The sequence below is a fragment of the Vombatus ursinus genome, unplaced genomic scaffold (genome assembly GCF_900497805.2).
Source record: "Vombatus ursinus unplaced genomic scaffold, bare-nosed wombat genome assembly UNPS02014791.1, whole genome shotgun sequence".
Classification (NCBI taxonomy): domain Eukaryota; kingdom Metazoa; phylum Chordata; class Mammalia; order Diprotodontia; family Vombatidae; genus Vombatus; species Vombatus ursinus.
Window position 1 is genome coordinate 17,827,891 of NW_020954569.1, and position 16,545 is coordinate 17,844,435.

General features: G+C 36.8%; 1 protein-coding gene across 2 annotated transcripts in view; it reads left to right on the forward strand.

The window, feature by feature from the left end:
* The first annotated feature begins 234 nt into the window (after positions 1 to 234).
* The window catches only part of CDH12 (cadherin 12), a 390,052-nt gene continuing 373,741 nt past the window's right edge, over positions 235 to 16,545 (forward strand). For both annotated transcript variants that reach the window (XM_027868906.1, XM_027868907.1), the window contains exon 1: positions 235 to 465. In XM_027868906.1, coding sequence (XP_027724707.1) covers positions 235 to 465 — 231 coding nt within the window. The remainder of the gene's footprint in view (positions 466 to 16,545) is intronic.

Here is a 16,545-nt window from a genome sequence, read left to right on the forward strand (position 1 = left end):
AATCTAATTTTGCACAATTTGATGTTGCCATGTAAATCTCTTTTATAGGTCCCTTTAGATGGAATTTAACACAGCAAAAACCTTATCATCAGAAGGATTAATGCCTGCATTACCATTTCCTCAATAAAATCAGAAGCTAAGTGGTGGAGGCCACAGACACCTCAAACCTGGATTCTGCAATTCTGCATTAAGTACTGGAGTTTTTATTACTGTGCTGGAGGGAAGCTTTTGCCAATGCTTACAAGGAACTGCTTATCCCTGCTTCTCTGGGTCCTGTTTGATGGGGGTCTCCTAACACCACTGCAGTCACAGCCACAACAGACTTTAACCACAGAGTCAAGAGAAAATGTTTTCATCATGCCAGGAAGGCAATCACCTGCCCAGCGTGTTAAACGTGGCTGGGTTTGGAATCAATTTTTTGTCCTGGAAGAGTACATGGGCTCGGAACCTCAGTATGTGGGAAAGGTAATGACTTATTTCTTTTGCCAACCAGTTGATAATAGTGGAGAATTGTATATCATATGTAAGTGTTTAGCATAGAAGTTGAATGGGCCAATGCCTGCAATTCTGGGTTTGAAATTCAAGAGATTTATGGTTACTCTTTTTTCACTTACTCAGTATAAACTTTGGAAAATTATTTATAATTCTTCCTTTGTGTGTATTGTGGTCAAAATACTACTTATCCTTTCCTCATATTAGGCATATTATATGGTGATATGAAAGAAAATCTAACAATCAATTGTTAAATATTAATATTTTAGATAGATGGATGGATGTGATGGATAGAGAGATAGTGAGATCCAAATACATCTAGATTTAGGCATCATTAACACAGTAAATATCCTCCTGGGCCTAGAATCAGAAAGACTTCTCTTCTTGAGTTCAAATCTGGCCTCAGATATTTACTAACTGCGTGACCCTAGGCAAGTCACTTCATCCTGTTTGGCTTAGTTTCCTCCTCTATAAAATGAACTAGATAGAGAAGGAAATGGCAAACTACCCCAATATTTCTGGCAAGAAAAAAAAATGAAGTCAGGAAGAATCAGACAAAACTGAAAAACAACTGAACAACAATTGACCTAAGAGAACAAATATGAGGAGTCTGAATTATTTGAATTAAATTCTGTAATAGACTTATCAGGTCTCCACTCCATGTTATGCTGTACAGCCTGTTGCTATAGTACAGTGACCAAGAACTGTTTGTACTTTCTGGGGACAGAATAGACTTGTACTGGATAATCTCAAATGCAAAATATGAAGTTTGCCTTTTGATAGTGGTACATGTGTTTCATGTTTTATTAAAATATATGAAAATATTTTTATGCCTCTACCTTCTGATACTTTGATTTATTTTTTTTGTTCATGTAGTAAAAAGATACCTGACACCCTAACTTAGAGACAAGTACACATATTTTCTCCACTTCATATTTTAAGTGTAAGGGTCAGGGTCAGGGGCACAGCAGAGCTGGAGAATTTTGGTTCTTGGGTCCACTAATACTGTCTTATCATTTTCAAAGTTCCATAATATCACATTCTTTTAATAGTATTTTATTTTCCCCCATTACATGTAAAAACAATTTTAACATTCATTTTTAAACTGAGTTCCATATTCTCTCCCTTCTTTCCTCTCCATCCCCCCATTGAGAAGGTAAGCAATTCAATATAGGTCATAGATATGTAGTCATGCAAAACATTTCAATAATAGTCATATTGTGAAAGAAAAAAAGACAAAAACAATTCAAGAAGAATAAAAAAGTTTTTAAAAAGTATGCTTCAATCTGTATTCAAACACCATCTGTTCTTTCTCTGGGGATGATAGCATTTTTCATTATAAGTCCTTCAGAGTTGTCTTGGGTCATTGTGTTGTTGAGAATAGCTAAATTATTCACAGCTGATCATCTTACAATATTTCTGTTACTTTGTACACAGTACATTTCACTTTGCATCAGCTCATGTAAGTCTTTTCAGAGTTTTCTGAGAGCTTCTTCCTCATCATTTCTTTTCCTCATCATTGGCCGTTCCCCAATTGATAGGCATCCCCTCAATTTCTAATTCTTTGCTCCCAGAAAAGAACTGCTGTAAATATTTTTTTTACATATAGGTCCTTTTCCTTTTTGTTTTTTATCTCTTTTGGGATAAAGACCTAGTAGTGGTATTGTTAGGTCAAAGGGTATGCATGGTTTTATAGCCCTTTGGGCATAGTTCTAAATTGCTCTACAGAATGGTTGAATCAGTTTATAACTGTAACAACAGTGCATTAATGTCTCATTTTTCCCACATCCCCTCCAACATTTGTCATTTATCTCTTCTGGCCCATTAGTGAATCTGATACCTGCAGTAACACCTCAGAATTGTTTTAATTTTCATTTCTCTAATTAATAGTAAATTAGAGTATTTTTTTTTTGCTTTTTGGTGAGGCAATTGGGGTTAAGTGACTTGCCCGGGGTCACACAGCTAGTAAGTGTCAAGTGTTTTGGTCTGAGGCTGCATTTGAACTCAGGTCCTCCTGACTTCAGGGCTGGTGCTCTATCCACTGCGCCACCTAGCTGCCCCTTAGAGTATTTTTTCATATGCCTATAGATAGCTTTGATTACTTCATCTGAAAACTGACCTTATCTTTTAATCATTTATCAATTGGGAAATGGCTCTTACTTTTATAAATTTGACTCAGTTCTCTGTATGTTTGAGAAAAGAGGACTTTATCAGGGAAACCTGCTTCAAAAAAAATTTTTTTTTCACAGTTACTATTGCTAACAGCATTTCCCTCCATCAAATTCCCATTCCCCACCATTTATTCTATTCTCTCTCTCCTTTAGCCCTGTCCCTCCTCAAAAGTGTTTTGCTTCTGATTACCACCTCCCCCAATCTGCCTCTCTTCTATCACCCCTTTTCTACCACCCCTTCTCTTATACCCTTACCCTCCTACTTTCCTTTAGGGTAAGATAGATTTCTACACCCAATTGAGTGTGTGTTTCTAATGAGAGTAAGGTTCACTCACTCCTCCTCACCTCCTCCTTTCCTTCCACTGTAAAAGCTTTTTCTTGCCTCTTTTAGGTGAGATAATTTAGCCCATTCTACTTCCCTCCTTCTCTTTCTCATAGTACGTTTCTCTCTCACCTCTTAATTTTATTTTTTAGATATCATCCCTTCATATTCAACCCATACCTATCATCTTCGAATTCCAAAAATTAATAAGGTTAGTAAAATTAACCTTATTAAGTACCTTATGATTTCCCTTTCCTGTTTACCTTTCTATGCTTCTCTCAAGTCTTATATTGGAAAGCCAAATCTTCTATTCAGCTCTGGCCTTGTCATCCAGAATGCTTGAAAGTCCTCCATTTCATTGAATATTCATTTTTTCCCCTGAAGAATTATACTCAGTTTTGCTGGGTAGGTGATTCTTGGTTATAATCCTAGCTCCTCTGCCTTATGGAATAACATATTCCAAGTCGTCCAGTCCATTAATGTAGAAGCTGCTAAATCTTGTCTTATCCCGACTGTGTTTCCACAATACTTGAATTGTTTCTTTCTGGCTGCTTGCAATGTTTTCTCCTTGACCTGGGAACTCTGGAATATAGCCATATCATTCCTAGGAGTTTTCCTTTAGGGATCTCTTCCAGGAGATGATGGGAGAATTCTTTCAATTTCTATTTTACTCTCTGGTTCTAAAATATCAGGGCAGTTTTCCTTGATAATTTCTTGAAAGGTGACATCTCGGCTCCTTTTTTTTTTTTTTTTGATCATGGTTTTCAGGTAGGCCAATAATTTTTAAATTATCTCTCCTGGATCTATTTTCCAGGTTAGTTGTTTTCCAATGAGACATTTCACATTGTCTTCTATTTTTTTTATTCTTTTTGCTTTGTTTTATTGTTACTTGATTTTTCATAAAGTCATTAGCTTCCAATTTGCTTCTTTCTAATTTTTAAGGAAGCATTTTCTTCAGTGAACTTTTGGACTTCCTTTTCCATTTGCCCAATTCTGCTTTTTAAGGCATTCTTCTCCTTACTGTCTTTTTTGACTGCTTTTACCATTTGGTCTAGTCTGTTTTTAAGGTGTTATTTTCTTTAGTATTTTTTTGGTGTCTCCTTTACCAAACTTGACTCATTTTTCATGATTTTCTTGCATCACTCTCATTTCTCTTCCCAATTTTTCCTCTACCTCTCTTACTTGATTTTCAAAATCCTTTTTGAGCTCTTTCATGGCCTGGGACCAATTCATATTTTTCTTGGAGGTTTTGGACATAGGAGTTTTGACTTTGTTATCTTCTTCTGAGTATGTGTTTTGATCTCCCTTGTCACTTATAGTAACTTTCAGTAACCAGAGGGGTTTTTTTTCCATTTTTTGCTCATTTTCCCAGCCTATTACTTGACTTTTAACTCTTTGTTAAAGTAGTGCTCTGCTTCCAGGGTAGAGGGCACACTGTCCTAAGCTTCAGGGTTTTTGCACAGCTGTTTTCAGAGATACCTCTGGGGACCTGTAAATTTTCAGTTCTTCCCAGTTGGTATGATCTAAAGAGAGGTGTTTACTACTCTTGGGAACTGTGCTCTGGTCTGTAAGTGGCCACAAGCACCCTTTTTCTTCCCTGGAACTGTGAGTAGGGTCCCCCTTCCACTGTGGCAGCAAGCTCTGGTATACTAGGGCTACTCCTCACCCTGGGACTGCCACCTAGGACACAAGCCAGATGAGTATGGGAAAAGCAACAAAGATCTGCCTCAGTGCTAGTAAAATGACCCCTGTAATCTCCTTCTGACCAGTTGTGTGACCCTCTTGCTGTCTGTTGACTGAGAGCTCTGGAAGCAGCGTCCACTGATTGAGTGTCTCCCAAGGCCTGTTCCTGGTTTGTTGGGGCCAGGGCTGTGCTGGTGTGGCCTGTGCTGGCCTGCGCTCCATTCTCATCCAGGTGGGACAGACCTTTGCTGCTGACCTTCCAAGTTGTCTTTGATGTCTGTGGGTTGAAAGGTCTGGAAACCGCCACCACTGTCAGTGATTCAGTCATCCCAAGGCCTCTGCTCTGGCTTTGCTGGGACTGGGTTTGTGCTGGTGCAGTTTTAGCTGGACTGTGCTTCTCTCTCACCCTGGTGCAACAGACCTATCGTGAAGACCTGCCAAGTTGTCTATGGCTGGAAATGTGTTTCACTTCATCTTTTTGTGGGTTCTGCCACTCAAGAATTTATTTAAAGTCAGTTTTAAAGGTATCTGGAAGGGTTTGGGGGAGAGCTTAGGCAAGTCTCTGGCTTTGTTCTGCCATCTTGGTTCTGCCTCCCTCACATCTTACATTCTTAATGATGGGCAGTTTCTGGGCAATGTGAATGTGTCTGAGACAAAGTCTGTTTTTTTATATATTTTTCAGTTGTTTTCAGTAGTGTCTGATGCTTCACGACCACATTTTGGGTTTTCTTGGCAGGGATACTGGAGTGGTTTGACATTTCCTTCTCCAGCTCATTTTAAAGATGAGGAAACTGAGGCAAATAGGGTTAAGTGACTTGCCCAGGGTCACACAGGTAGTAAGGCCAAATTTGAACTGAAGCAGATGAGTTTTCCTGACTCCAGGGCCCGTGCTTTATCCATTAAGTCACACAGCTGCCTCTTTTTACATGCAGTTGTCTTAAGGCTTGATTGAGTATGGCTTGCTAGAATGTAAATTGGGTCAGCTTAGAGATTAATTGAAGACACAATAAGAAACTAGATTTTTAAAATAACATTCCTGAGTTTTCAGCTCTGAGTTTTCATCAGGTGGTGTATGTGTATGTAGAGGTGAAGAGGAAAAAAGACTTTAACAGACATTGGTACATTAATTAAAGGCAGTGACTGCTCCTCTGACTTAATTGGTATATAGAATTCAGGAGTGAGAAAACTCTTTCTAACCAATGCAGGTTGGCACTTTCTCTCAAACTTATATTATAGTAGAGAATTGTCTGTAACACTGACAGATTAGTGACTTGCCCATGGTCACATGGCCAGTATTTGTCAGGGGTGGAATTTGAACTCCCATCTTCCTAGCTATGAGGCCAGTTTACAGTTATCTCAACTGTGCTGCTTCTATTACCAAAAAAGATCTATGAAATATAATCTAGATGAAATATATGAAAGTTATAAATAGTAATACAGCCTTTCTAAGCAATATATAAAACCAAAACTATGGTTTGCTTTAGGCTATAGGATTTTATCTGTTCAGGCTGAGTTTCAATTCAGCAGCAATAGAGCTTCAGTGTTTCATCTCTAAAGTATTTTAAATTTATTTAATGTTGACCTAAGAGGCAGCTAGGTGGGCAGCTTGGGTGACTCAGCAGATAGAGCACTAGGCCTGGAGTCAGAAAGACTAAACTTACTGAGTTCAAATCTGGCCTCAGATCCTTACTAGCTGTGTGACCCTGGGCAAGTTACTTAACCCTGTTTTACTCAGTTTTCTCCTCTGTAAAATGAGCTAGAGAAGGAAATGGCAAACTACTCTGTCAAGAAAACCTGAAATGGGGTCAGGAAGAGAGAGACACAACTGAAAAACAACTGAACAACAACTGACCTAAGAGGAAGGAAGAAAGTCAACTTCAAAACGAATAAAATCATCTAAAAAATTTGCAAATTTCCTTAATTTGGATAACATCGACCCCTTGTGCCAGTTCCTAATAAAAAAAAATACACATTATATCATAGCATTGTATTAAAACACTTTAAAATGCAGTTTTCTTAGCCTAGACGTTTCATGTATTATTCCCATTGCATGTGGTTTTGGAGAGAATCATAATGTAGTTTCTCATTTGGCCACTTATTCTACTGTTGTAGGTTTTCAATATAGGGTTGATTCTTGTTCATTTGATATTAGACACTTGTTATACTAACTCAGTCTTTATAGAAGACAACTGCAAGCTCTGATATGTCACAGTTCTGTCATTCAGATATGATCACCTCCCTCAGAGTTTATAGAAATGAGAAAATACACCTTGCTTGAAAAAAAGATAAAGCCTTGATTTTACCTTTTTGCTTTTTTTTTTTTTTAACCATGCATACTCTTGGCTCTCTCTTCTCTTACATACTGGTATAACTGTAGGCAGATAACGCAGATCAAGGCCTTATTTCTCATCAGCTCTGCTGCCAAATAGGGTGACCTTCTTGCTCATCAAAATATCTTCCCTTCCTTGCTATCTCAGCTGGGCAAAGCATCAGAATGAATCACACCAAGTTATTTTATTAATCTTCCTTAGGCTGGTTTGACATTTAAGTGCAAACCTAGACTCTTAAATGGAGCCCTGGGCTATAAAATCTCATAGAAGACATTTTGTTACCTTTTTAACGAGTCCACTGTTGAATATATCTTGAGATTAATTTTGGATAGGTGAAACATTTCAGATTATAGATTTTAGAAACAGGTTATTTAAAAGTGGTATCTGGATTCATGTATTTGCAGAACACTAAGAGTGTGTATTTCCCCCAAAGTATTAAAAACAAAAGATGAGATATTAAATATTCTCCTTGTCTATACACAAATTGATTGTTGTTGTTGTTTCTACTTTGTCAATCTATATCTAATTTACTCTAAACCTTTCTTTCTCATATATCCCCCTTTCCTCTTGTCTTTTTTGGCTCTGTTATTCTTCTTTAACACCATTTCCTTGTATCCTTCTTGTATTCCTTTTCACTAACTTTTCTTTCCATGTATTTTCTTTAAAACTCTACTTTCTTCATGATTATATTTCTCTTAATAATCATTCTATCTCTACTACCCATAAATTCTTCTTTGCTGAGCAAATTTCTCTTGAGTGACCTTTCAGACTATTATTACTATTTTTTTTTGTTTCATTCCTTTTATATTGGAGGTATTTATAGAGAAAGAATAATCATCTAAAATAAGGAAACAGCTTCTAATCCTGGAGCTGTCATTTTTTTTTTTTTTAACACTGCAGCCTTGGGCAGGTCATTACTTCTTATTTGAAAAAAAAGGACCATTGAGCTAGATCTGAGTTTCCAGAAAACAAATGCTACAGAACTGAATGGGAAAAAGGAAGGGAGGAGTAATGTGAGGGAAACATAAAATGGATACAAGCAAGTTCATAGGCTTTGAAGGAGAGACTGGGAGCTGAAGATTAGAGTATCTGAGGTAAGAGAAACAATGAAGGGAGATTTGGAAGAAAACAAAACAAAATAGCTTTATAGGCTTTAATATGTTATAATTTGAAAGATGTTTGCAGGAGTGTGCTGGAGCCAGCTTGTACCAGCTTGGGAGAGAAAATTGATTGTTAATTTTCAGTTTTAGTATTTGAAATTTGGAAATCAGCAAGCACCACAAATAAAGGCTTGATTTATTGTTTTATGGATTGACTAGCCTTAAGAAAGTGATGGAGAAAATGAAAATGAATAATAAGTTCAAAAGTTTGTCGTACTTTTTTTTTAATTTTCAGAGAGCTCATTATTAAGCATCATCATGAGTGTTGGTAAAAATTTGCCATAGATTACTGGTGTTTGGAAACTTTTGAACTTAGATCCCTCTTGGCTTTATTATTCCACAATTCAATAGATTCCAAAATCTATTCCTATAGCCACTCACATATAATGCAGGGAGGACTTTCAGGTGAGGGACTATTGGAATATCACCCACACAGATCTCATTGTAACATTCTCTTCCCAACACTGAAACCTAGACACTGATTGGCAAAATTTTCTAAGCACCTACAATATTTGGAACAGAGCACTAGATGCATAGCTTAGATAAGACAAGGGTAGTGGGGTGTTCAGGGAGGACTAGCACTCTGGTGTGAGGACTTGACAAGTCCTTTTCAGGGCTGTTTATCCACCTCTGGTGTCTGCCTTTCACCCAACTTCTAAGAAACTGTAACATGCACAGCAGCCAATCCCCAGTAAAACTATCTCAGCAGACAGCTAAACCAGTTTGAGGTTAAATGGAAGGCTTCAAAACTGTCAGTAAGTTAGGAAGATATCTACCCCAAGCACATGAAGGCTTTCCCTGGGGGAATAGGTGGATGAGAAAAGTTTGTTCCAATGGTCATGAAGGTAGAGCTTAGAACTTAGAACTTAGACATAGAAGATGGTAGTCATCCACTGTATCCTGGATCATGGCCAGTCATCTTGACTTTGGTCCTGCCAGTAGACTTTCATGACTCAGGAAGAGAGAGTGAGGTTGACAACTTTTCACAACTCTACCTCACTTAAATTCAATTTGTACATAAGTCAAAATATCAGTCATGATGTCATTGGTCCTCTTCAAAAAGGAAGGACAAATAACAACAATAGGGACTTTACACCCCTTTTTTGGGGGAGCACAGATCTAACTTACTACAGATAATAAATTTTTATCACTTAGATTCTTGTATATGATATACTTTAAGTCTATATTAAACATGCCTTCATTAAGCCTATATCGGTGTATATAGACAACCTGGTTTTAGAGGCAGCTAGTAGGGTCAGTGAATAAGGGCACTGGGACTGAAATCAGAAAGACCTGAGATGAAAATCAGCCTCTGACACTTACTAGTTTCATGACCCTGGACAAGTCACTTAATTTTTATTTGCCTCAGTTTCCCCTATTGTAAAATAAGGCTAATAATAGCACCTACCTTACAAGGTTGTCCTGAAGGCAAATTGAGATAACAAGTTGAGATAAAAGTACTTTACCTGAAGTAATCATTTAATATGCTCATTCCCTCCTTGCCTCACCCCTTCTAATTCACAGAGTTAGTGGGGTGGGGGTGGAGAGTCATGTTGTAAACTCTGCAGTTGCCATACAAAATATTAGCTATGATTACTGTGATTTAGCTGTGTAAAGTAGGATCAGGCATGATTTAGCTATGTTCACCGAAATCTGGATAATGTGAAGAAATGCCTCCAGACTCTTCCCTTAAAAAGTATCAGTGGTTTCAGAAGCATCCTAGCCTATGAATTCATGGAAGGGTACTTCTTTGACTTACATGTTATTCCTGGATGATAAGCACTTTGCTCTAATTGAGGGCATGGAGAGGACCCCTAGCACAATCTACACTTCATAACAAAACTATCTAGATAAACAGGCTGGATGAATGAGTTTGCAAGCACTGTATATAACATTTCATGTGAGACAAAAGGAGCCTATATAAGCTTATGATTTAGGTATATATGCCCCCAGTATATCACTTCAACTTAGATAATAAAATTGAAATATGAAGGGACAGTGCTGTTACAACTCATAATAAGACATAGCAAATCCCTCATTAATACAAATGTGAAAAACATTGATCTGTTTCCATACCCTGAGCAAAACAACAATAGTAATGGACAAGGACTTATCTATTTGTCTTTGTAACCATGAACCAGTGTTCAGCCAGCACATTTGCTATTAGTAATGTACAAGATGGAGGCATATTTTTTCCTACCTGCAATTTCCTTAACAGCCATAACCTTAGCCCACTTGTGAAGGAGTTTTCTTATAAAATTTATGTACAAGAAACTACCACAGAAAGTTGCTCTGACTGCTTAATGGTTACCAGAGTGTTACTGTTTATCAATTTTACCCACGTTCAGGTAAATAACTTACTAAATTAAGAAACAACTTAAATACTTTCTTCTACCTATTAGCTATTTTCAGGGGAATAGGGAAAGGTGTCTACTGACTTCTCATCGTTGACATAGTACAATATGCATAGATCTCTGCTTTTTCTCCTCTCTGAACTGCTGTAGTAAAGAGTAAATAAAAATGACAATGGAAGATGGAACTGAAGCATATAAAAGAATGTCCTAAGTCTTCGTCCAAATGATGCTTTTAGCTTTGGTAACTAACATTTTTACCTGTAAGCTATAACTTAATCATGTTGGTTTTTTTTCATTTTTTTCCCAAAAAAATTAAACTAACAATCTGGTAAATTTAATGTATCATGAGGTTACATTCATTATTTGAGTTAAAATTATTTTGACCTCAGAATTAGAACTTTGATATATTAGTTTTCTCTACCCTTAGGTAACCAGGTTATACAAGGCTGAGAATTGTGCTCATGGACATATTACTTTTCCTCAACTGTCCAACATATAAGATTTCTGCTCCTCCCTACACCTTATAACCTCATATCAGCTCAGTCAATAAGCTAGGTTTCACTGATCTTTGTAATATGCCTTGTCTCCTCTCCCTCGTCATTTCCATTGCTACCACTCCAAGTGAAGATCTCTTTATCTTTATTCACCTATAATATTATATTAACTTCATAACGCTAATATCTTCCCCTTCCAAAACATTGACCTGCTCCTTCAGCAAACTTTCATGGGTTCTGTATAACTATTGAATAAAGTTGAAACTCCTTTGCCTATTAATGTAGGTGTGGCTGTAAAGCCTAGCATTCTCTCTTAGTTCAGGTTCAATACTGGGAGGAAATGAAGCAGTTGTAGGCTTAGCTCCCAGCAACCTCTTTTTTCAAAATCAATGTTGGGATGAAATGAAACACTGGCAAGACACTGAACATTAAAAGAAGAAGGCTTATTTTGTCCTACCACAGCAAGGATATATACAAAGATACAGTGGAACTTAGCTTCTCTGGAGGCAGCACCCCTCATTTCCATTTGGAAATGTATTTGTTGAGTCAGTCATCATGGTATAACAAGTGGCACGGTTTTCAGCACCCACCAAGTCTGAAAAGATGCTTCTACCCTATTAGGACCAGGACAGCAAGCAGTGTGCTCCTATAAAATTCTGCTGCCAGTCCTGTTTTGAACTGTTGCGTACCTTGTATGTTTCTTCATGGTTGTCAGCCAGTAAATCACCCAGCATTTGATTTGTCCCAGTTGTTTGAGAGGCAGTGGTTTGATTCCACTGCTTCTTCATGGGCCTCAAGCACAGTAAAATAATAAAGTTGAATCTTGGCGGGGCCATATATTTCTTACCTGATTGTCCCTCCAAGTGATAAAAATGCAGCAAAAGAGCAGCTTGTAAAGATCCCAGAGTCTTCCTTTAACAAAAGATTGTACAAGAGTAACAAAAAAGACAAACTGCACATTGACTTAGTTCCATAGCACCTCCTCAGCCTAACCCCTATGCTCAGCTCTCATCAACAAGAGCAAGTACCCCTATTATCCTGTACACGATGGTAGTCAACCTAGCTGACTTACCATCTCCTTTGTCAGGATCAAGAACCCATGAGATCCAACTTTTGTGAAGTCCTTAGGTCCCACATTGTGAATTTCTCAGGCTGAATATCTCTTTCCTCTCTCTTCTCAGTTGTAATGGGAAATCCATTAACTTACTTTATATAATCCACTCATTGCATTTGACTCAAGGAAGGTCTTATTCCTTCATTTTTAACCCACACACAACAACACATACAAAAATAGCCATTACTATTTAATATGATGCTAGAAATGCTAGTTACAGCAGTAAGACAAGAAAAAAATAAGGGAATAAACATAGGTAAAGAAGAAACAAAATTATAGTCTTTTTGCAGATGATATAATTCTTTATTTAGAAAGCCCTAGAGATTCAACTAAAAAACTAATTTAAAAAACTAATTGAAACAATTAACAACTTCAACAAAGTTACAAGACATAAAATAAACATATAAATCATCAGAATTTTTATGTTTCATATTGCCAGCAAACCCCAACAAGAAGAGAAAGAGAGAAATTTCTTTTGAAATAAGTATAGAAAGTATATTCAGGAGTCTATTTGCCAACACACACATATGCACATACCTACAGGAACTATATAAATACAACTGCAAAACACTGAAGAAATAAAGACAGATCTAAAAAAAAGGAAAAGTAGTAAATACTCAGGGATAGGGTGAGCCAATATAATAAAAATGACATCCTAAGTTAATTTATTTGGTGCCTTACTAATAAAATTATCAAAGGAATAATTTATAGACCTAGATAAAAATAACAAAATTTAATTGAAAGAACAAAAAGTCAAGAATCTCAAAGGAAAAAATGGGGGGGAGCGTGAGAAGAAAGTTAGACTGGCAAATATCACATATCATACTACTACAGAACAGTAATCATTAAAAACAACAACAACAACAACAGAGTAGATGAGTGGAATAGATTATATCAGGGGTGGGGAACCTGAGGCCTCCAGGCATTTGTTCTGAAATTTGGATTCAATCAAAGGGCCACACTTGAGGACCTAGAGGGCCACACGTGACTTTAAGGCCGCAGGTTTCCCACCCCTGGTTTGGATATACAATATATAGAAAGAAAAGAACATTGTCATCTAGTGTTTCATAAATCCAAAGATCCTAGTTATTGGGAGCAAGAGCTCAATGCCAGACAAAAATTGCTAGTAAAACTGTAAAACAGCTGAGTAGAAACTAGATAATGACCAACATCTCATGCTATCTAGCAAGGTAAACTCTAAGTGGATAACCTCATTAACAAATTAAAGCAATGAAGAAATTCCATGTCAAATTTATGGATGGGGGAAAAGTTCATGACCAAGCAAGATTTAGGATCACAGAGTGTAAAATGGTCAGTTTTGATTACATAAAAACAAAAAAGGTTTTAGATAAAGCCGAAGTAGTTAAAATTAGAAAGCTGGCAAAATAAGAAAAAAAAATTGAAGTACATTTCTCTTGGAGAAACCATTTAGGCCCTTGTCTACCTCAAATTAAAGAGAGTTGAGGGTAGACATCAGAGAGCTCCTCCCAGATCCTCTACTTAAGGAAGGGACCCAAGGAGGACATCTCATCATTTCCTACTTGAATAAAGGACTTCATCATAATAAATGCCCCCTGCTCTCCACTGATGCCCTCTTGTTTCCCACCTATTTTCAGCTTCTTTTAAAAGTATTGTCTTGCTCCATTAGACTTTGAGCTCCTGGAAGACAGGATTGTCTTATCTTTCTATGTATCAATAGTGCTTAGTACAATATCTGGCACATGGTAGGTGCTTAATAAATATTTATTGACAGACTGATTCTAATGAAGGTCTCGTTTCTAAGACATACATGGTACTGATTCAAATTTATAGGAATAAGAGCCATTCCCCAATTGTTGTTGCTCAATCATTTCAGTTGTATCTGACTCTCTGTGATCCTGGGGTTTTCTTGGCAAATGTTCTGGAGTGTTTTACCATTTCCTTCTCCAGCTCTTTTTGCAGATGAGGAAACTGAGGCAAAGAGGTTAAGTAACTGGTCTAGGATCACATGGCTAATAAGTGCCTGAGGCTGGATTTGAACTCAGGTCTTCCTGACTCTAGTCCTGTGCTTTATCCACTGCACCACCTAACTGTCCCCATTCTTCAATTGACGCATGGTGAAAAGATATGAAAAGTATTTCAAAGGGAGAAATCCAAGATAAGAATATGAAAAATGCTCTACAAAACTAATGGAAATATGTAAATTAAAGTAACTCTGAGATTCTACTTGATACCATCAGATTGGCAAAGTTTAAAAAAATGTAAAATGCTAGAGGGGCTGTAGGAAAATAGGTATGTTAATGCATAGTTGATAGAACTCTGAACTGGTTCAGTCATTCTGGAAAGCAATTTGGAACTATGCTCCAAAAGTTATTAAACTGTGCATATCCTTCAAACAAGCAATACCATTAATAGGAGAAAATACTACGAAAGATGAAAAAGCTCTTAATAGATGACTAGGAACTGTACCCATGATTTCAGTACTATAGGGGACTCCCAGATGAGGAAACTCCCTCTACCAATGCAAGTTGGTGCCTCATCAACAACATATACTCTCAGAGAGCTGTCTAGAACAATAAGATGATAAATGACTTGTCCAGGATCATACACTGGTATCTATCAGAGTTGGGATTTGAACCTTTCTTACTAGATTACTAACCTAGGAATATTGTTTCCCCAATGGGGAGGTTCCCAGTGAAATCACAGGTTTAGTTCCTATCTGCTACTGACTGAAATAAATATTTCTGCTTATTATTTAATAAATATGTGAAAAGACATAGTTTTTTTACTAAACATTGCTTCTGATCTCTCATGAGAGGGTCTTTCCAGAAAATTCCTAATAGGAAAGTTTTCATATATTTACCATTGTTGTTGTTGTTTGCCCTTCATTCTCGAATCAGACCAATGACATCACAAGGGTGATGTCTTGACTTGCGCATGAATTGGATTTAAGTGAGGCAGAACTACTGGATGAGAAAGTAATAACTAAATGTAATAGTCTCTGAGTGCTCTGGCCTGATCACACCACATTCAGAACACTGTTTTTGGTTCTGAGAACCAAACTTTAGGAATGACTTTCATAAACTGGTGATTACCCAGAGAAGGAAATCTAGGATGATTAAGGGCTTCAGTTCTATGAACATCATTTAAAAACAGTAGGGTTTTTTGTTTATTTGTTTTGTTTTGTTTTTGTTTGGTTTCTTTTGTTTTAGTCTGAAGAAAAGTTAAGGAAAACATGAGAGATGTATTTGTGTACTTGAATGGCTTGATATTAATTAGATATGCCTGTCCCTAAACTTGAAGCAACGAGTGGAATTTGCAAAGAGACAAACTTAGACTTAATGCACAACTTCCTAATGAGTAGAATTATCTCAAAGTGAAATGAGCTGGGTCAGGAGTTATGCCATCTCTTTGATATTTTCAAGCAAAGCCTAGTTAAGCACCCTTCCAACTGTGAAATTCTTTGATTCTATGAAAGACTTCAATGTCCACATCAGACATCAGGGCACTGTCTTCTGACAAGGCCCTGATATCTGACAATAATCTATAAGTAAGGATTCCTGAGGCCACATATTGGTTCAGTTTGAAAATGTAATGCTATCTACGCTTTATTTATTTGTTTGCTTATTAATCCATTTGTTTGTTTTGTTTATTTATAATCTGGTTCCACTTGCATTCAAGAGTCTTATGGCCAAAGGTCAAATGACTTTGGTGTAGGGCATTTTAACAATTTTTTTTCCACTCCCCTTTTCCTTAGTTCTACATTGATCTATCTGTGTTGTATTACATGAAAGACCTATTTGTGGCAATGGACTGTCTTTATTTTTCCACTTAAAATAAAGGACATGGTTAAGTGTTAATGTGCATAGAGAGATGCCCACTACTATTTTTTGAACTCCTATTTTGTACAGAATACAGAAAATTGTGACTATAGCGATTGTAAAGGATTTAAGCATATAAAAAGATTATAATATATCAGGTCATCTGGAAACTTAAAGTACATTCTTATAAATAGAACCCATGCTATATTTAGTATATATTCCAAATAAACTACAGATACAAATAAATATAAGAGATACTTTTTTGATATATTCTTTGCAATTCTTAAATATATTTTTCAACCTAGGTTAAACTTAGAATGTGTTCTAGATCATACCTTGATGAAGTCCCAGTCTAGTGATTCAGGCAGCAGGGTTAGAAATGTAATGAAAGACTTGTGGATCAAAGAACCCAATAAAATAAATTTATTTACTTTAATAAGAGATTAAAAGGATACTTTTGTTAATTAAAAACAGGTGCTACTTCCCTCCACCTCGACATTTACCATAGCAGCAATAGTGAGTATGAAAAATGTCCAGCAGAGCAGTGCAAATTTTATCAAACCTCCCCATGGACTGGGTTTTTTATGCTAATGATTAAGCCCTCATCCCTTGGACCAAACAAATC